Here is a 21,252-nt window from a genome sequence, read left to right on the forward strand (position 1 = left end):
TAAAATGAGAAATTAATGCAGAAATGATACATTTTTGGATCGACATATAGCATTTGCTATATAAAACACAGGGTCACACTGCAATAAAAAACTAGATGTTTTTGAATTGTTTTGCAGTAAAACTTCTTATGATAACCCTTGAATCACTGCATAAGATATTAAGACTCATTCTCAAAGAATGTATCTTTTGACTAAGTGTATTTTGTCCTACTGCACTGGTTGATGTTTTTCACTTGTTTAGTACAGTAATTCACAATACACTTGTATTAAAGATACATACTATGAAAACAAATCTTAATATTTTTTACAATTGTTGCTTCTGAACTAAATCTTGTTTCAAAGATTTTAGATATTTTGACTGGAAAAGACAAAAGAGCACACTTTTGGAAGAGCATACTTTATAAGCTGTAAGAATCTTATTTGTAAGATGTCTTGTTTGTTCTTCACATGCTAAATTTCCTCTTTTTGTTTTCCTTCAACCTCAACAAAGGAGATTTTGCAGCCCACCCGAAAGCAGGAACACACAACTATAAAACAATTATATGAAATCACTTTATTATCTGTGTGTGGTGATTCCATTTGGCAGGAATGTTACAGTCTAAAATCTGTCTATAACGGGCATGCAGTGAGGCCTACAGGTGGAGTGCTCGGAAAACACAGAAGACACACAGAAATATCATTTATAACCTCACCTACAGTGCACATCATATGCATGCATACAATTCATCAACAAAGAGGAGGGAGGAAAATCTAGTGACTTAAAAAAAAAAAATGCACCAAATAAGAAACAGAATTTTTCCAAAATACAACCACCTAGAGACAGGAACAGATTACAGACGGAAAATCACACCAAGATAATTTATCGTTTTTAACACAGAGGAAACCACATAGGACAATGCAGTAGAACAGTAGACACGTACATTCAGATAACAACAATGGAATATTTCATAACGCTACTGTGTTAGGCAGTATCTTCATTAGCATCTGAGAGACACGGAATGACTTTGAGTGAATGCATGTCAAATGTTGATTTACATTTAGAGAACATCATGATGATTATGCAATATTTTTTCTTTACTCTTATACAGTACTGAAGTAAACATACAAAATATGTTCAGGGAATTGGTGAATGTTAAACTTTTAAATTTAATTGTGTGATAATTTCTTTGTTCTTTGTTTTAGGAATCTGTTTAAGACAATCACAAAACCCAAAGCCCAAAGAACTGACATGGTAGTCGCATATTACACCACTTCAGACAATAAAGTAAAAAAACAAAAAACAAAACAACATTAAAATGAAGAAAACAAAAATGTTGACAATAATAATAAAATTGATAATAAATAATAAAAGTTGATAATAAAAATAATAACAGCAGACAATCTCACAAACAGGAACACTCTTTGGTTTAATAAAACAGGTGATGATATAAGATGAGTGATGGGTCTCGGGCAGTATTTATTTATCAGTGCAGCTGCTGAAAATTCACCACGTCACACAGACTATAAGAGCGGCAGAATCAAGGGCAGTTGATAGTCATGTAGAAAAAACATGTTTGTGCTCCAAAAAAGACCTCTGTCGATTGTAAAGTACACTCTGGGTGGCGGAAATGGGAGATATTAAGTCAGTTGCATGTTTTTAGCTAACTATGCTAATGCTATGCAAATGTTTTTAGCTGAATCTCCTCTCCGAAAGTGGTATAGCTGACATTGTCATTTCTTGTGAGTAAAGGCCTTAAACACAAGTGGCAGTAAAATCTGACAACATTCAGGATGATTGACCACTAATATTAAATTTAGCATCTTAGCAACTGGCTAGTTTGTTCAGCTGTTGAAGGACACCATTCTAATCTGCAAGCACATTCATATCATAAACATTAATATAAATTTAATTAACTCCTTGGTTCTTGTGGTACATGGCAGGAAAGCTCTTACATCAACGTGTCCGTGTGCTATAATATGAAACTATTTTACTCTGAAAAGCCACGTCTTATCGTATGATTTCTAGAGACACTGAAAAAAACATTTTTGTTTTTCATTCACAGGCAAGTGTGGATTGGATGGAATGTCTGGAATATTTGGAATGTTTAAAAACAACAGAATGGCAGCCTGATTCCTAGTTGTATTTTTCTGAATATTGAATGATGTTCAAATTTAAACATACACATTTGCGACTAACAGGTTTTCCTGAATGCATTGTTACTTACAGTAATTGCGGACATAATCTAATAAGAATACAAGCACACACTATCAAACCACGGCCAAGTAGCTTATCTTTTTATTTTCTTAGTAAAAAAAGAGAGGATGGATAATACAATCTGACTTTGCGTCTTTCAAATCTGATTTTCTCATTATTGAGGAATTCAGTCCCGCTGTTTTCCCTCTTATCAATGCAGTTACAGCAACAAGAAATAACGTCATACATAAACTAGCAACAAGCAAGCATAAAAACAAAGTCAGATCCATTCATAGCTCATAAAATAAGAGCCAGGCTTTGTTTAGAGACTCTAAAAAGTAGGAATCGCGCAACCTCCTTCTCCAGTTTCCTTTTACTAAGCTTGCTTGACTGATACTAGGAAGACGACATGGCATTTGCACACAAACATTCTCTAGCAAATAAGCTGAATACATAACCATGAAGATTGTCTGTTATTGCTGATCTGGGATCAGAGTCCCATATACAACCAACGGACACAGGACATCTTCATTCAGAAACAAATATTGCACCATTGTCACTGTCTGTTTACGTAATGTGTGCTCACAACCATGTTGTGAGAGCTAACGTAAATAAATGTAGACACTAAAGAACTAGATTCTACTGTACAGCAGTGAATATGAAGAGATTATATATTTATATATATAGCCCTATTGATCCAATTGTAGTTGTATGTGATTGATGTCACCCCTCACAATCTAAAGTACTGTAAAAGCACAAACAAGTCAATTCAAGAAAACACCTAGTGCTATGGTTTCTCTTGCTGTGGCTGGCTAACATATGTGATTTCTTTTTAATCAGTGAAATCCAGTTTACTAGAGTGTGATGTGAATGTGCGTGACGATGTAGTGAGGGACGTATAGTTTACTTTTCTCAAAAGGAAGATCTATATAGATGTGAGCAATATGCCATTTAACACTGGTTTATGTCGGACAACAAAATCCAAAACCAGAGTTATTGCCTTAAATTTTAGTGTATTTCAGCTAAAAACGCCGAAGGAAATTGGATACAGTGTACTGATAAAGAAAAAAAAAATGTTATTATGCTTAGAGCAAACAGCAAAACAGCCAAATCATGTGATAGTGTACGTTCTCTTACATATTACAGTTTTCAGTCGGATACAATGTGACAATTCATGATGGCAGCAACTGTATACTAGTTTGATGTATGGATGTTAAATGAATCTGTATACAGTATATATCTCTAGGTATACCACATGGATTTATCAATTATATCTATAACAGAGCAACAATCAAAAATATGATATGATTGGAGAAATCCCTCCAAGATAAATTTATGGCTTTTACTCATAGTCATTGTTTATATATATATATATATATATATATATATATATCCTAAAGTCATATACAGCTATTTTTTCATTTGCTATTTACAAACAAAATTAATGAAGCATGGGGAATATTCTTGTTCTAAGGTCTGGACTCAGGGGGCATTAAATTTGTCTTCAAGCAGAGCGTATGCAATGTAACATTTCTAGTGCACAGATTGTATTTTTCCTCATTCTTTTCATCAAAAAATGTCACATGTATCGCAGTTAAAGACAGATGTTATGGCACACGTTTTGAATCCAGAGATCTTAGAACAAATGAGAGAGGGGAAGGGGAAAGAGGAAGTGGCTTTCATGACATTAATGATTCCCGTTTTTATCACGACTTGTCGTGGAATGCTGTTACTTTTTATTGAACATATCTTGAAGCGGGCCTGGGAGGAACTTCATGACGGTGTCCACGATGCTTTCCTCCTCCTCCTCTTCATTGCCGCAGCCAGCAGGGATTGCTTTCTTGGGGCGGGTCAGACTACCCTCTGACGCCTGCTCCATGGCTGCTTGGGCTTCTGCCTCCTTTTCTTCCTTCTTCTTTATACCATACTGAAAAATACACAGCAGCATGTTAGGCCTTTCCACTAGTATGTCACCTTTTTTGTAAACTTTTGTAACTAGTTTTTGTTTTGGCAGTTTTTCAGCTGTATCATTTTTTATTACATTTTCAAAACACACTTAAAGCAGTTGACCAATCAGAGCACACTGTGCTTTTTGGAAGGATGGTCTTCACAGAGACCGGAACTAAACAGAGCGTTACTGACAGAATGGGAAGAGAGCTGCTGCAACAATGTAAAATCTGTGGAAAAATAGGTATTTTTTTAAACAATCAAGCATAAAAACCAATTCTAAAACCTATTCCCAAAAACAAAATCAAATTTTTTTGTTTAAAAAAAAAAATCCGCAGTAAGTTGTGGTTGGGGGTGTCAGCCTATTGTTGTACTAGGGGCTTATCACTGCTCTCCCCAGTGTTGCCAAGTCCACGGTTTTCCCGCGGAATTGGGTTACTTTAACACTGTTGCCGTGGGTTGTTTTTCATGTTTGCGGGTTGAAGCGGCCCCAAATAACATGATATTGAGCCCCTGGAATGTGCATTTTACCAGGGGAACCCCCCTGAAACACAACTGGGCTGGTTTTGGGCTAGTTTCGAGTAGTAATTGGGAGGGTTTTTCTGTAAAAACTTGGCAACCCTGGCTCTCCCTGCTCTTATTCATACTAGGCTGCCCAGAACAGAACCATACTGCCAATCCAAACTGTATACTAATTGTCAATCATCTTTGACGATAGTGATCCTGACAGAAATCAGGCGAAGTGTTAGTTCTGGCAGGTCATGTGAGTCAAGCTCACATCAGCTGACTCTCAGCTGATCCATATAAGAATATGATGCTATCACAGCTTCTGTTTATAAGGTTCATTCAGCTATCAGCAGCTTATCGCGTTGCTAAGGAGCAAATTACCCTCCTCCATCCCCAACTCCACCTCTCATTTACAATCTGGACTCAGCCTCTGATATTCCTTTATAAGACTCATTTATATTGAATTATGTGTTACACTAAAATGTCATTAAGAGCTAATGATATCTGTTGTTCTGTTCTGTTTACCCTAAGGGGAGTTATCGCTGATCTCCCTGCTCTTATCCGTGCTAGGCTGCATGGATGGGCAGGGAGGTTTTTGCCCAGAACAGAACCATACTGCCAATCCAAACTGTATGTTAATTGTCAATTAAATTCGATGATAGTGATCCTGACAGAACTTTGTTTTAAAAAGTGGGTGAGACAGGGCTGTGTGTGGTGATGGGGAAGTTGCTAATACAATGGTATATCAGATATGTAACAATTGTTTGGGACATTTAACACTGCTGTTTTTGTTATGCTTATATGCAGCAGTTGGCCACAGCAGTTTTGTTATTAGACAATTAAAGTTACTTTTAGCGTCCACCTCCTTCTTCCCTGAATTTTAACATTGTTACAGTTAAGTTTGATCAATTAAATTCACATTATTTTATTTCATTCTAATGAAATAGCCACAAGTGCTGAATTACTACTTATACAGGTTTATTTGACGAATTAAAATTGTGGAGTAACGCAGCGCTGTTTTACATGGCCAAGATGATGAGGGCAGATGATGAAGAAGCAGAAGATAATTTAAAACACAGTTCAATAAAAATCCAAAAGTAATTTACAGGGCTTAGAACAAACACAACTTACACAGATGCTAACTTAAACATTAACGCCAACCGACAAACAGAACTGAAAACACAGGAACTTATACAGGCAGACAGGGTAATTCATGATACACAGCTGAACTAATTAACTAATCATATCTGTAACCAAGACAACTAAAGAGTGGTGGGAAACTGAACAAAGGAACACATGTGACTGAAAATAACAAACTATAAGTCCATGAAAATGAAATTAAGATCAAAATAGCTGAATGTTCGTGATAGTTACTCTGTACGTTTGCTCGGTGGCTGGTATGAAACACTTTTTGCAGATTGCAGCAAGTTAGATCGATATTAGAATATCATATTAATAAAAGCTGGATTACTTGTGTTGCTAAATGGCATGCAATTCATTTTAAAATACAGTTTATCGTATGGTGGAGAAAATGCTGTATTATTGTTACTACAAATAAAGCTCTTTCTGATTGTGCTTTATAAGCCACTTGATTAGTGTTGTCTCTGAGGCATGATAAAAGACGTTACTGACGCGGTAAATCAAGAAAACAACAGATTCAAACAATAAGACTAACCGTGTTGAGCTATATAACAATGGTAACAATTGTTCGTTTTCTGTCGATAAAGGTATCCAAACAGTTGCTCACCTGTCTAATATAACACAAAATACACCTATGAGGCATAACATTATGACCACAGACAGGTGAAGTGAATAACACTGATTATCTTCATCACAGCACCTGTTAGTGGGTGGGATATATTAGGCAGCAAGTGAACATTTTGTCCTCAAAGTTGATGTGTTAGAAGCAGGAAAAATGGGCAAGCATAAGGATTTGAGCGAGTTTGACAAGGGCCAAATTGTAATGGCTAGACGACTGGGTCAGAGCATCTCCAAAACTGCAGCTCTTGTGGGGTGTTCCCGGTCTGCAGTGGTCAGTATCTATCAAAAGTGGTCTGAGGAAGGAACAGTGGTGAACCGGCGACAGGGTCATGGGCGGCCAAGGCTCATTGATGCATGTGGGGAGCGAAAGCTGGCCCGTGTGATCCGATCCAACAGACGAGCTACTGTAGCTCAAATTGCTCAAGAAGTTAATGCTGGTTCTGATAGAAAGGTGTCAGAATACATAATGCATCGCAGTTTGTTGCGTATGGGGCTGCATAGCCGCAGACTAGTCAGGGTGCCCATGCTGACCCCTGTCCACCGCCGAAAGCGCCAGAAAGTGGATGTTACTTTGACACGTACCACCTACCTAAGCATTGTTGCAGACACACTCTTTCATGGAAACGGTATTCCCTGGTGGCTGTGGCCTCTTACAGCAGGATAATGCGCCCTGCCACAAAGCAAAAATGGTTCAGGAATGGTTTGAGGAGCACAACAACGAGTTTGAGGTGTTGACTTGGCCTCCAAATTCCCCAGATCTCAATCCAATCGAACATCTGTGGGATGTGCTGAACAAACAGGTCAGATCCATGGAGGCCCCACCTCGCAACTTACAGGACTTAAAGGATCTGCTGCTAACGTCTTGGTGCCAGATACCACAGCACACCTTCAGGGGTCTAGTGGAGTCCATGCCTTGACAGGTCAGGGCTGTTTTGGCAGCAAAAGGGGGGACCAACACAATATTAGGAAGGTGGTCATAATGTTATGCCTGATCTGTGTATATTAAAGCGTCTTTGGTGTTTCCATGGTTTCTACGGAAGTAAAACCGGAAATCGAGGGTAATACGAATGGCGTCATTGCATCATACGTAATAACACAGGCCTTCACACTGGTTAAAATAGCTGATTTCTCTGGATTTAAACATTATTGGGAACATATGGGATAATGTTAGTACACAAGTCAACAAAATATATAACATTGTTCTAGTGCTTTTTGTATATTTTAATCCAAAATTCTTACACATTGTGCCTTTAATATGGCATCTTTATTTTTTTAATGAAAATATAACAGTAGAGCATGGTTCTAGCAAGGTCATGGGTTTGATTCCCAAAAAATGATGAATGATGGATGAACTGATAAAGGACCTGATAAATGATCCTGACAAAGGAAAGGAAAGGAAAGGAAAGGAAAGGAAAGGAAAGGAAAGGCAATTTGCTAGATGAATTACATGCAGGACTATTTACTCTTGATTAGCATACAAATGTTTCAGCATTGGAGAATTCTGGCTACACCCAATTCTAGATTGTCTTATAACATGACTATTAGAAACATTTAAATTGGGATGGTGTATGTACATAAATCCTTGGCGGACTGCCATTTGGCAAGTCCGTGTAATTATTTGGACCTGACAGTTAGCTTAGTGATTCACAGAAGCTTCATTTAGATCAGAGACACTTTCTCATTTACAAATAAGTGCCCTGATTTTAAATGGTGTGCCAAATATTGGCAAGGAAATCCACTTCATTAGAGATGACAAATGGTCCATTTCGTCTTTGTTTCACACCCAAAGGGTCTGAGGCTCGTTAATTCTTGCCTATTCAACTGTTTTGCCCTTTTGGCTACATTAGAAAGACCACAAAGACATGAAGGAAACTTCCACTTAAATTGTGCTCATGCTGTTATGTTCTCATGATATATATATATATATAAGGTTGCGTTTGTTTTTAAGTCTCTTTTGCTCACCAAGGTTGAATTTATTTAATCAAAAATACAGTAAAAACAATAATATTGTGAAATATTATTGAAATTTACAATAACTATTTTCTTTTTTATATATATGTTAAAATGCAATTTATTCCTGTGGTACAAAGCTACATTTTCAGCATCATTACTCCAGTCTTCAGTGTCACATGATCCTTCAGAAATCATTCTTCAGAAATATGCTGATTTGCTGCTCAATAAACATTTCTGATTTTTTATCTTTTCAAAACAGGTTTTGCTGCTTAATATTTTGTGGAAACTGTGATATATATATTTTTTCAGGATTCTTTGATGAATTGAAAGTTTAAAAGCACAGAATTTTTAAAAAAAATGAAAGTCTTCTGTAAAATTATAAATGTCTTTACTGTCACTTTTGATCAATTTAATCTGTCCTTGCTGAATAAAAGTAAAAAATTTAAATAGTTTTTTAACTCGTACAGCCTGCACATGATGGGTTCTGTTTCATTGTATTGCTTTAGGAATCCACATCCTGAGGAATGACGATGTATAGTAATGGGAACAAGGGAGATTTATATGAAGGAATGATATACCTCCCTTAGGACCCTTAGCTGCTCTGAGATATATTTAATTGTGACGTCTTGCCAATAAATGGATTTAACAATGGATGATTTCACCCTATGACTACTGAGGTCACAAACTAGCTCATGCAATCAGCTGCTGACCTTATAAACAATGATTTTCTACTTTTCTTAAACCATCTATGTATTGGGAAAAATGTGGATTCCATCCCTTATGTAGACACGAAATCTTGAAAAAACATGAAAAAGCAGCTAAATTTGAGAAATACTTAAACGGGTTACTTGAAGGGAGTGCTTGGCAAACCCTGAAGTTCAGGCATCGTGGATAAGACATAAGGACTTCCTTCACTGCAGTCACGTTTTGTACAGAATGTGGAGATGCTGCCTTAATCCTCGTGGTAAATTAGACCCATGGGGTGATGGCTTAGTCAAAAAAAAAAAGACAGGCTCTCTTTGGTTTCCTATCCTCTCTTAACATGGCTTTGCATAAAAAACTCAGTTCGCTCATAAGAGGAGATCATCCTCCATTTTGTACAGCCATGCGTTCAGTCCCTGAGACTCAGCAGCCCAAGGTAAATTATCATGACAAATTTGTAAATGCCAAGTCTGTTAAGCAGAATAATCATTTTTTATCTCTGACTTTAGTGCATATGATGAAGAATATGTTCTTGATGTCATTTAAACAATCAGTTTTTGGCCTGTAAATTTGTACTGAAGAAGAAAATTTGTAATTTATCTTCCAGTTGAGCTGTTGTGATTTCCAGAGTGTACGGTGAAGTAGGACTTGGTCTATGTACTTACTGTGGTATTTGTACTGTTTTATATAATCTGCCTAAAGACTATATATATATATATATATATATACATATATGCCAGACTGTCTGAATCAAGAGAGGGCTACTCTCTGAGAAAACAAAGGAAATTAACATTTGAACTCTCTCTTGCAAATTAGCATCCCCATCTGAGACGAAATCACACTGAGTTGATCATCTCAGTATTGTCCCAATTTCCCAATCTCATGCCCTTTACCCATCTTTCATATCTCACATGTTGAAACGACTTGAAATTCACCCAAAATCTATATGGTTTAATGTAAACAATTATCACACAATGCTATACATGTTTGGTATCATTTGAAATGTCTCAGTGCATCTGGTACAAATTTCATTCCCACAGAAGTAAACCAAAAGGTTATAAAAGGTTTGAAGAGTTTAGAGATGTTTTGCTTTCTGTGGACGGCGGATCATCTACCAATTGGTCTTTCATGCAAATTACCTTCTGTCCCCAAAAGGTGTAAACTATCCAGGTCTGGACTTGAGTAATGCAAATTCCCATTGTTAGCACATGTTTCCACTTGAAAGAGATTTCTAGCTTGGTCTGAGTATTTAAAGAGATGTTGCAGGAGGTCGGCCCATAATGCTTTGTGTCCTTCAGAAACTCAGCATTATGTATCTTTCTGATGTCAGGTATTCATCTTTTACTCTTTTTTTTGATTATGTAATTGGCATGATACATTTACCTGACTAATAAATTGTTACATTTGATTTTATTCTGACTTGCTCTGAAATGATTGACTCTAGTAGATTACGTTAAGTCTATAACCCCACAAATCTACGCTCAGGTTAGTAACGGACTAAAGTACAGCTTAGGTGGAGCAGTGGTGCACACCAACTGATATTTTAGAGCTCCAAATGTGCAAGAAACATTCACCATCCTATGGGAAACTGTTGTTGGGCCGATTGGGCGGGCCTTATATATATATATATATATATATATATATATATATATATATACACAGTGGGTACGGAAAGTATTCAGACCCCCTTAAATTTTTCACTCTTTGTTATATTGCAGCCATTTGCTAAAATCATTTCAGTTCATTTTTTTTTTTCCTCATTAATGTACACACAGCACCCCATATTGACAGAAAAACACAGAATTGTTGACATTTTTGCAGATTTATTAAAAAAGAAAAACTGAAATATCACATGGTCCTAAGTATTCAGACCCTTTGCTGTGACACTCATATATTTAACTCAGGTGCTGTCCATTTCTTCTGATCATACTTGAGATGGTTCTACACCTTCATTTGAGTCCAGCTGTGTTTGATTATACTGACTGGACTTGATTAGGAAAGCCACACACCTGTCTACATAAGACCTTACAGCTCACAGTGCATGTCAGAGCAAATGAGAATCATGAGGTCAAAGGAACTGCCTGAAGAGCTCAGAGACAGAATTGTGGCAAGGCACAGATCTGACCAAGGTTACAAAAAAATTTCTGCTGCACTTCAGGTTCCTAAGAGCACAGTGGCCTCCATAATCCTTAGATGGAAGACTTTTGGGACGACCAGAACCCTTCCTAGAGCTGGCCGTCCGGCCAAACTGAGCTATCGGGGGAGAAGAGCCTTGGTGAGAGAGGTAAAGAAGAACCCAAAGATCACTGTGGCTGAGCTCCAGAGTTGCAGTCGGGAGATGGGAGAAAGCTGTAGAAAGTCAACCATCACTGCAGCCCTCCACCAGTCGGGGCTTTATGGCAGAGTGGCCCGACGGAAGCCTCTCCTCAGTGCAAGACACATGAAAGCCCGCATGGAATTTGCTAAAGATGGTGAGAAATAAGATTCTCTGGTCTGATGAGACCAAGATAGAACTTTTTGGCCTTAATTCTAAGCGGTATGTGTGGAGAAAACCAGGCACTGCTCATCACCTGTCCAATACAGTCCCAACAGTGAAGCATGGTGGTGGCAGCATCATGCTGTGGGGGTGTTTTTCAGCTGCAGGGACAGGACGACTGGTTGCAATCGAGGGAAAGATGAATGCGGCCAAGTACAGGGATATCCTGGACGAAAACCTTCTCCAGAGTGCTCAGGACCTCAGACTGGGCCGAAGGTTTACCTTCCAACAAGATAACGACCCTAAGCACACAACTAAAATAACGAAGGAGTGGCTTCACAACAACACCGTGACTGTTCTTTAATGGCCCAGCCAGAACCCTGACTTAAACCCAATTGAGCATCTCTGGAGAGACCTAAAAATGGCTGTCCGCCAATGTTTACCATCCAACCTGACAGAACTGGAGAGGATCTGCAAGGAGGAATGGCAGAGGATCCCCAAATCCAGGTGTGAAAAACTTGTTGCATCTTTCCCAAAAAGACTCATGGCTGTATTAGATCAAAAGGGTGCTTCTACTAAATACTGAGCAAAGGGTCTGAATACTTAGGACCATTTTTCTTTTTTAATAAATCTGCAAAAATGTCAACAATTCTGTGTTTTTCTGTCAATATGGGGTACGTACATTACTGTGTGTACATTAATGAGGGAAAAAAATGAACTTAAATGATTTTAGCAAATGGCTGCAATATAACAAAGAGTGAAAAATTTAAGGGGGTCTGAATACTTTCCGTACCCACTGTATATATATATATATATGTGGTGTGTAACAAGTTACATGTAGTTACTAAAGTAATAACTATAAATTATGCATAATTACATGCAACTAACCTAAACCTAACCCTATAGTCAGTACATGTTGTTAATTAATATTACTTGGTATTAAAGCTTCATGGCATTTCTACAGTATATGAATGTACATTAACTAATGTTCTGCATTGCATAACGTAACAATGTTTATTATAGTAATGTAATGAAGCTGTTAAATATCACTGTCTTTTATTAGAACAGCATTTTCATTTTAATAATCCCTGGGTCTTTCCTTCCATGACACCTTTTTCTTTTCTTTTTTCTTTTTTATTTCATCGCACAGCAACGCAGCCATATGGTAGAATGAGCGCTGAGACTCAAGCATAGTCAATCTCTACACATAGTAATGGAATGCTTGCCAGAGCTAGACTGTTATTTTTCCAGTCCCTCTGGTTCACAGCGTGCACCCTCAGGGCCCGTCCATTCCCATACACAACGTAGCACTCAACTGCATTCAGTCTCCCCATGAGTGAAAAAAACAAAGGAAAAAACATAAATAACTTTTACTTTATGTATTTATGTGGTCTGTTGACTGATTTAAGAGAAATGTCTTGATTTCTTGAAATGATTGCATAATACTTTCAGGTTTAACGGGTTATTTAATTTTTTTTCTAAAACATATAGTGAATTAAAACAAATTAATTAAAACTGGAAACCCCTAAAAGGTTCTATATGAACTCTTTTCATATAAGAGAAAAATAAAATGTACATATTTAAATATTTTTAGCATTTTAAGTTTCATATGCATGTACCACAGTTTGAGAATCACTGGCCTAGGTCAGTGTTATTTTAATATCACTGATTATAGTTTTTGTTAGATTTTTTAAATATATATTTTCTGTTTTCACTTTACTTATAGTTATTTGTATTCGTTTTATTTAAATATTTCTATATAGCTATTAATAAAAAATGTTGCCTTGGCAACAAGCTAAAATAAAATAAGATTAAGTTTTCTTATATTTTGTTTTATTTCAAGTAATTATTTTTTAATTATTATTGTTTTAGATTTAGCTAATGATAGTAACCCTGGCCTAGACTATCCTGAGTGATCATACAAATATTTTGACACCTTATAACAGTGAATTATCTCACGGTACATTTACCTTGTCCCTGATGCCCTGTCGAATCGATTCCCTCTCCGCTTCCATTTTTGCATACTTTGCCTTCCTCTCCTCCTCCTGTTGCCTGAGGGCTTCCTGTCTTTCTTCCTCCTTTCTCTCAGCATCAGGGTCCTTCTCCTCCTCGCCCCCCAGCATTTTCCCCATGTCTTTGGTCGCTCCTTTGAGAGAAAGAAGGAGAGAATCGGGAACAGGAAATCACTCAACAGTCCACGGAATACATCCCAGATCTCAAAGAGGAAATTCCAAAGACATTTGGAGGATAACCTCTAACACAAGGTGAATTGAAAAGCTGATAAATTAGTTCTCACTGTCATCCAGCTTCTTTTATAAATACTCTCAATGGCGACTGCTATCTTTGTCGACAGGAGATGCAAGTAGGACAGTCGCTAAGAAAAGCACAATGGGTCAGATCATTATAACAAAAGGACTCCATTAAGGCCATGAGAATATAGGATTTTGACAAAGCAGATAATAAGTTCTGATTGCATCTGCAGCTCACATTCATCTGTCATCAAGTCGCTTGTTAGCGCTCCGCAGTGTGACTATCTGAGATTGCGTATCTCTCCGCTGTTGGTCAAACCGTATTAATGATACACGTTGTAAGGTTGTGTCTGTCAATGAGGGAGTAATTAGCATTTAGCAAAAGACAAGTGCTTAAATTCACACATGGTCAGAATAATTGGGAAAAATTACATTTAAATGTAAAATGTTACAGAATTGCATTGAACATTATAAAAAGTGATTAATTAGGGGCCAAGCACTGAAGGTGCGTATAGGCACCTTTTGTTATCTGTTAGTGGTGTTCTTATTATTATTCTTCCATCTTCTTCTTCCTCTCTTGAAGTCTATGGCAGCCCACAGAACTGCTTGCATCAAAGTTATAAAAGTTTGTCTCTATGGAAATAACTTTTGAACGTGAGGGCTAGAAACAAAATTCTTTTTTTCCTCTGATTCCTTGCACCCTATGACGCCATGAACTACTTTTTTGAACTCCTCCTAGACCATTTGTTCGATTTTCACAAGATTCAACTCAGATCATTTTCAGACCATGTCTGCAAAAAGTTAAGGATTTCCTGTTGATAGATGAAAAAAAATGTTTTCATATAACATATCAACAATGTTGATGGCATGATGCCAAAACGGTTCTGAGGCTGTATCTCTGCAATGCTTTGGCATATTGACACCAAACTTCGCATGTGTCATTGTTACCTTACTCTGACCACACCACATTAATTTGGTCACATTGACTGTATTTATATTTTTTTATCAAAATACTTTTTTATTAAATCATCTTAAAATGTCTTCAATTGCTCATTGTTGCAGTCAGTCTGATGCTCCCAGCCATGCTGGCATGACTTATCATGCCTTCTTTGTGCTTGGCCCCTTAATTGCTGCCTGCAGCTATATTTTTTCTTTAACTCTTTTGTTTCTAATGATATATATATATATATATATATATATATATATATATATAATGATATATTTCTATAGGTCTATAGAAATCACTAATATCTTGTATAATGCGGAGATCAAATAATAGCACACATCTAGCCACATTCAAAACCAAACTTTTGTGTCTGCGTTATGCTGACATAGCAGAACAGAAGTTATCCAAGTTCATGCAATATGTATTCATGTCACGTCGGTTTATGCTGGGAGACAGAACGCCATGTAAATGCATGAAGGGTTCTGTTTTCAGTCCAGGAGTTTTGTTCTCCCTGGATCAGCAGTTGAGGGCGGCACACTGCCATTGCCCACCAGTCCATGAGGTCTGCGTTCAACCTGCGTGACACATGGTCTCGCATTTACTGCTCTCTAGAAATTGATTTTAATGAGGGCTGGGTCTCTCTGACAGCAGAGACGTGGAAAGACTTCAGCAGTTATATCTGACGATTCATTTCTCTTTCATCAGCCTGGGCTGCTCGTACATACAGCATCATATCTGCATGAGGGTTGAGAGGACCAGGCCTGTCTTTACTCTGGAGAGGGTTGGTGAGCATATAGCCATCTGCTTTTTTATCGGGTATTTATGAGAGACCCAGTTTTACAGTTAGTGCCTGTAAGAGTCTATACATGTAAAAAAAAAGCTGCTAATGACTAGATCGGAAGTTACAGCAACAAAAACAAGAGTTGTACTGTACTAATTTAAATTTAACATAAAATCAAAATTAAACTTGCACATTCCTGGTCTTATTGCGCATAATTCATGCTACATAATTTCAAGGAGAAATAAAAAGCTATTTTCCTTTTTGTTGTTATCTAAAGTCTAGACCACATAGGCTACTAGCAAATGCTAAACATTGTCAGAAAGGTCTTTAGGTCAAAAAGTCAACTGCAAACTCACATTCGGTCTGAATCTGTTATAGAACCCCCATCAATTTCAATCCTTTTATTTATTTATTTATTTTTATTTTTTATTTATTTTTTGATGATGAATCCAAGTTCAGCCCTTCTTTTTGTTTTCTCACAAATAGTCAGTTTTTAGGACAGTTTTAGCCCTCTAAATGACATTTATTGGTTTTAAAATTTAGTTGCATGATGTGGGGTCAAAACATCAATTTATATCACATACCAATTTGCCTTTTCAGTGTATGTGGCTCACTTCAGTCTTGCTGTAATTCCAACTAAATGAAACAATTATCCACACTCATATAAACTAGACCCAGCCATTCAGCTTTAGCACAATCAATAGCTTAGCAAGAGTCAGAACTGTACAACTTTATGAGCTTGAACAAAGCATGCCCTCAAGAACTGCAGGCTTACTACTATTCTCAAAATGACTTCTGGGAAGAAAATGGGAAAATAAAAGGAAACGTTGGTCTTCATATTAAAAAAATCCAGTGATTTTAGAACAGTTGATTTGGGGTTTTAATTTTTGGGTAGGATTAACCTATGAAAACTGAATCAGAGATGACTGAACTGAAACTACCCACTAGGGCATCTATGGAAAGGATTAGCTGACATAACTGAAAACTTGCTGAAACCGAGAGATTCTGTAGAGAGCTGTCATCCTGAATTACCAATCGAGTGCAGAGTATGTATCCCTGTACTGAACAGCTTTAGCAAACTCAAGGTTTGAAATAAGAATAGCTGGTGTGTATTCTTGGAGAATATCTTTGGTTGCTGTAGGTGAACATCTTGAAGCTTCACTGCAAAGTATATTTTGCTTTAAAATCACTCTTTTAAATTGCTCAACATGGGCTGTATTTTTATCATTTCAATGTAGGAGAGAAGAAAGTAATGCCTGATATTTGAGGTAGCAAATAAATTCCATGTTTATTTTCTAAACATTTGTATTTTATTTAAGTGATTTTGCATTTAAGTCAACATGAGATGGTATGTGCCATTTTATGTAGGTCTACTTCTAAAATGTGACATATTTCAGATTTCATGAGGATATTCAACAAGTAAAAACTCTAGGGTAAAGGCCCATTCACACCAAGGACAATAACTATAGCTATAAAGTTTTAATAATCGTTCTCATTCTCTGAGAATAGGGAAGTCCACACCACAATTATAACAACAACACAGAGGAACGATATCATTGGACACTCTTTCAGAACAATTATTTTTCCAGCTGATGAACGATAAAAACATTGACAGTCAACCAGAATACAACATACTTTAAAGAGACTGAGCATTTAAAGCAGCAGACGACAAAACTGCAGCATGTACTTATAATAAACAGACTCTAATATAATCATGGTTATAGTTATCTATAGTTATTGTTCTTGGTGTGAATGTGCCTGAAGACTTGATTATTGTAATGATGGCTGTATCGATCTTTATTAATAAACAAAACCAACACGCAGCAGATTTCTGGACCGAAACAATCCAACACAAACCACATAAATCATATGTAAGAACCGACAAGGGACTTAACATAACAAGGAGTTTAAATACAAGACGGACACAGAGACTGACAGGTGATAATTATACTTAACCATGGAAACAAACAACATAATCAATAACCAAAGAAACCAGAACTAAACAGAGCAGGACAATAGAAACTAAAGGAACAGAACAGAATATCAACATAATATCAACATCAACAATTATATACTTTGGGAATTTATTTTAGACTATACTATATCTAAAAACAACAACAACAACAACAACAAAATCCTAATAATAATCTCGAAACAGATAATAACCTTGGTTGGACCATATTCCCTAACCAAAGACATTTGAAGGAAAAACTTGTTTCAAACATATATAACCACATCAACTCAACTTCCAGTCCAATTAATATTAACCATTTTTTTTCAAGGTTTTTGAAGATCATAGGCGAAAGCCGTCACTCTGTTCTCCCTTTTAAACTCTAGTGTTTTTCATTGTCTGTTTTTAATTAGAGCTGTTTTCAGCTGCTTGGCACTGGCTCTTGTCTCAGCTCCTCTGCAGCACGCGCTGTTAATCTGCGCTCCTGAGGCTAATTAGCTCATCTGATCGTGACAAAGTCGCCGCGTGACACACAAACTCTTTACGACGTCTCTGTGCAGCGTAGCGCTATCTACTGCTCAGCCACTTGTTCAGACCAGACCAGAGTCCCTAAAGTAGATCTCTTCATAACAAGCAGCTAACCACGCTAAAGCTAACGCTGTTCAAGGGTTTCCTCTATGTGTCATTGTACGCCTGTCGGCCAGGAAGCACTGAGCGATTTGAAAGACTGCAAAGTGATGCTTGAATTTTGAAAATGGTACAGTCACATGGGCTGTGTTATATAAAAAGAGTGTGTTTGCTTAAGTATGTGTCTGTTGTAGCGGAAAAAGTCATGGAGATGGAGTACTTGACAGGTGGCGTATCCTCATTCCTTTGTGTGGCTGTCAGTGTGTGTCTATGTGTCCTTACTGTGAGAGGAAGTGTGGGTAGATGAGAACAAAATGTGCCACTCTTTAGCCGAGTATGCAATGCCCGTAGGGCTGTGCGGTATGTATCATGTGATAGTTGAAATGTGCCAGCTGGTGGAGATTTTGCTAAACCATTTATACCACAATATATGTATTACTGGGCAGAAGTTGGCTGGTTAGCTTCAGCACTTAGATTCCCATTAGATGCCTTAACTGCACCAAAAAGTGTATTCGTTCTTTGATGGCTGATATCTGTTTATTTTGCTTCATATAAAATTTCATTAAATGAAATATATTTAAAATTATGACCCTGGATGTCTCCAAAGGGATGTCTTGTCAGATTTAGCTCATTTAGCTTTAGAATATTGTTAAATGTTACATAAATTGTCAAAATGTGAGCTTATTTCTTATGAATAATCTAATCTTTTGGTTTGCATCCTTAAAGGGTTAGTTCACCCTAAAATGAAAATTCTGTCATTAATTACTCACCCTCATGTCGTTCTACACCCCTAAAGACCTTCGTTCACCTTCGGAACACAAATTAAGATATTTTTGATGAAATCCAATGGCTCAGTGAGGCCTCTACTGAGAGCAAAGCCACTGAACCTCTCAAGATCCATAAAGTTACTAAAAATATATTTAAAACAGTTCATGTGAGTACAGGGGTTCTACCTTAATATTATAAAGCGACTAGAATACTTTTTGTGCGCCAACCCCCCCCCCCCAAAATAACGACTTTTATAACAATATCTAGTGATGTCTGATTTCAAAACACTGCTTCTGAGCTTTACGAATCAAATCAGTGGTTCGGAGTGCCAAAGTCACGTGATTTCAGCAGTTTAGCCATTTAATAGGAGAACCGAATCACTAATTCGAAACAAAAGATTCATAAAGCTTAGAAGCAGTGTTTTGAAATCGGCCATCACGAGATATTGTTGAAAAGTCATTATTTTGTTTTTTTGGCGCACAAAAAGTATTCTTGTCGCTTTATAATATTAAGGTAGAACCACTGTACTCACATGAACTGTTTTAAATATGTTTTTAGTACCTTTATGGATCTTGAGAGGTTCGGTGGCTTTGCTCTCAATAGTGGCCTCACTGAGCCATCGGATTTCATCAAAAATATCTTAATTTGTGTTCCGAAGATGAACAAAGGTCTTACGGGTGTAGAACGACATGAAGGGTGAGTAATAAATGACATTATTTTCATTTTTGGGTGAACTAACCCTTTAAAAGAGAAAATAAAAAAGTTAAAAACAGAGTAAATTTTATGTGTAAAGCATTTAATTCACTGAATTACTTCCTCAAAAATAACAATATATTGTGATTTATACTCTTTTTGTGCACAAATGATGCATCTCAACTATTCTTTTCAAGGTTATTTTTGTGTGTGTGTGAGTGTGTGTCTGTGCCTGTGCCTGGGTGTGTGAAGGTCATCTACACACTGAAGGACTGTGAGAGGGGTGACCAAGTCCCCCGTGGAGCCCGGGCACATGGAGAGTGTGCAAACTCAAGGACTCTGTGTTCCCTTCTTGCTCCATCTGTCTTAATCTCGCACCTGCTAAACAGCGAGAGCCCAGTGGCACACCTTCCTCCCTGCGAGGACATTAATGTCCACCGACAGATCAGATACCACACAGAACACCCACAAACACAGTCTCTTCTACAGTGCCAGACAGCAGAGAGGGCACGACCTCTGCACTACTCTCCATATGTTAGCGGTAATCACGTGTCTTGTGTGACGTACTTAATGCATCCCAATTAAAAGATGATTTATGGTGAAGGTGCATCAACCTTGAAAAAAAAAAAAAAACAATTATTTTTATAAGGCTTTGAAAACAGATTTTTTTAAGACTTGGCATCCTGTCCTTGATTATCTCCATAACTCCAAAATAATGATGTCTTAATATTATAATAACTTCAAACCAGTGCCTCTGAATTTTTATGCGATTTTTCTCTTGAATTTTATTCAGTCCATTTTCTTTCTACAAAGTTTATTTTAAAGGGGTGGTTCATTGCGATTTCACTTTTTTAACTTTAGTTAGTGTGTGATGTTGCTGCTTGAGCATAAACAGTATCTGCAAAGTTACAGCGCTGAAAGTTCAATGCAAATATATTGCCTTTTAAAGTTATGGCAGTTTAATGCCTACAATCATGACCGGTTTGGACTACAACAAGCTTCTTCCCGGGTTGGTGACATCTTAAACCCTGCAATTAACATAAACCCTAGCTCGTTTTTTTGGGTCAACAGCTTATAAAAACTTCTTGGTTTTTGGTTGTGGGTTTTTTTAGCTTGTTTGCTGTACGCCTTGTCACACAGCAGCTTTTAGACATTGTTCTGTTTTTTGTTATAAGTCATTAATGACAAGGAGGCAGCTTCACGCAATACAAAGTCAATGGAGACGGTTGGATTGTGTCTTCTCCCACACACACACACACATGCACACAATTCTCAGTACTGAGTAAACGAACAAAAAGAAGAGCAGTATGATATATGTGTCTTTCAGGAGAGGTCACGGAAACTAAGAACTGTGCAAAAGCCTGGAGCCAAAATGGAAGGATTTGGCCAGTATTCCATGCTCTAATGAGATGTGGATTTTTTTTTCTTAGGGACTGGGTTACAGGAAGTGAGGTATATCTCCTAAATCTCCCAAGAATAGATAGGAGAAGGTGGCAGGAGTGCTATCACGAAAGCCTTTTATCACCCATTCTCTGCCATTATCTTCCCTAACCAGTGTGCGGAGAGCCAGGAAATGGGACTGATTGTGCAAGGCTGGACAGATCCATCACCGTCTGGGACATTTTACAGGCCACCATCTATCTGTACGAGTGTTTTGTTTAGTTGTGCTTTTTTTGGAAACAATTTGACTCATAACAAAAGAAAAATCAGCTATTTCT

General features: G+C 37.3%; 1 protein-coding gene across 2 annotated transcripts in view; it reads right to left on the reverse strand.

Moving 5' to 3' along the window:
• Positions 1-538: 538 nt before the first annotated feature.
• The window catches only part of LOC127494082 (complexin-1), a 60,242-nt gene continuing 39,528 nt past the window's right edge, over positions 539-21,252 (reverse strand). For both annotated transcript variants that reach the window (XM_051859676.1, XM_051859677.1), the window contains exons 3-4: positions 13,490-13,665; positions 539-4,100 (exon numbers count right to left, since the gene is read on the reverse strand). In XM_051859676.1, the coding sequence (XP_051715636.1) occupies positions 3,903-4,100; positions 13,490-13,665 (374 nt within the window). In that variant the 3' untranslated portion in view covers positions 539-3,902. The remainder of the gene's footprint in view (positions 4,101-13,489; positions 13,666-21,252) is intronic.

This window comes from Ctenopharyngodon idella, chromosome 14 (assembly GCF_019924925.1).
Source record: "Ctenopharyngodon idella isolate HZGC_01 chromosome 14, HZGC01, whole genome shotgun sequence".
NCBI lineage: Eukaryota > Metazoa > Chordata > Actinopteri > Cypriniformes > Xenocyprididae > Ctenopharyngodon > Ctenopharyngodon idella.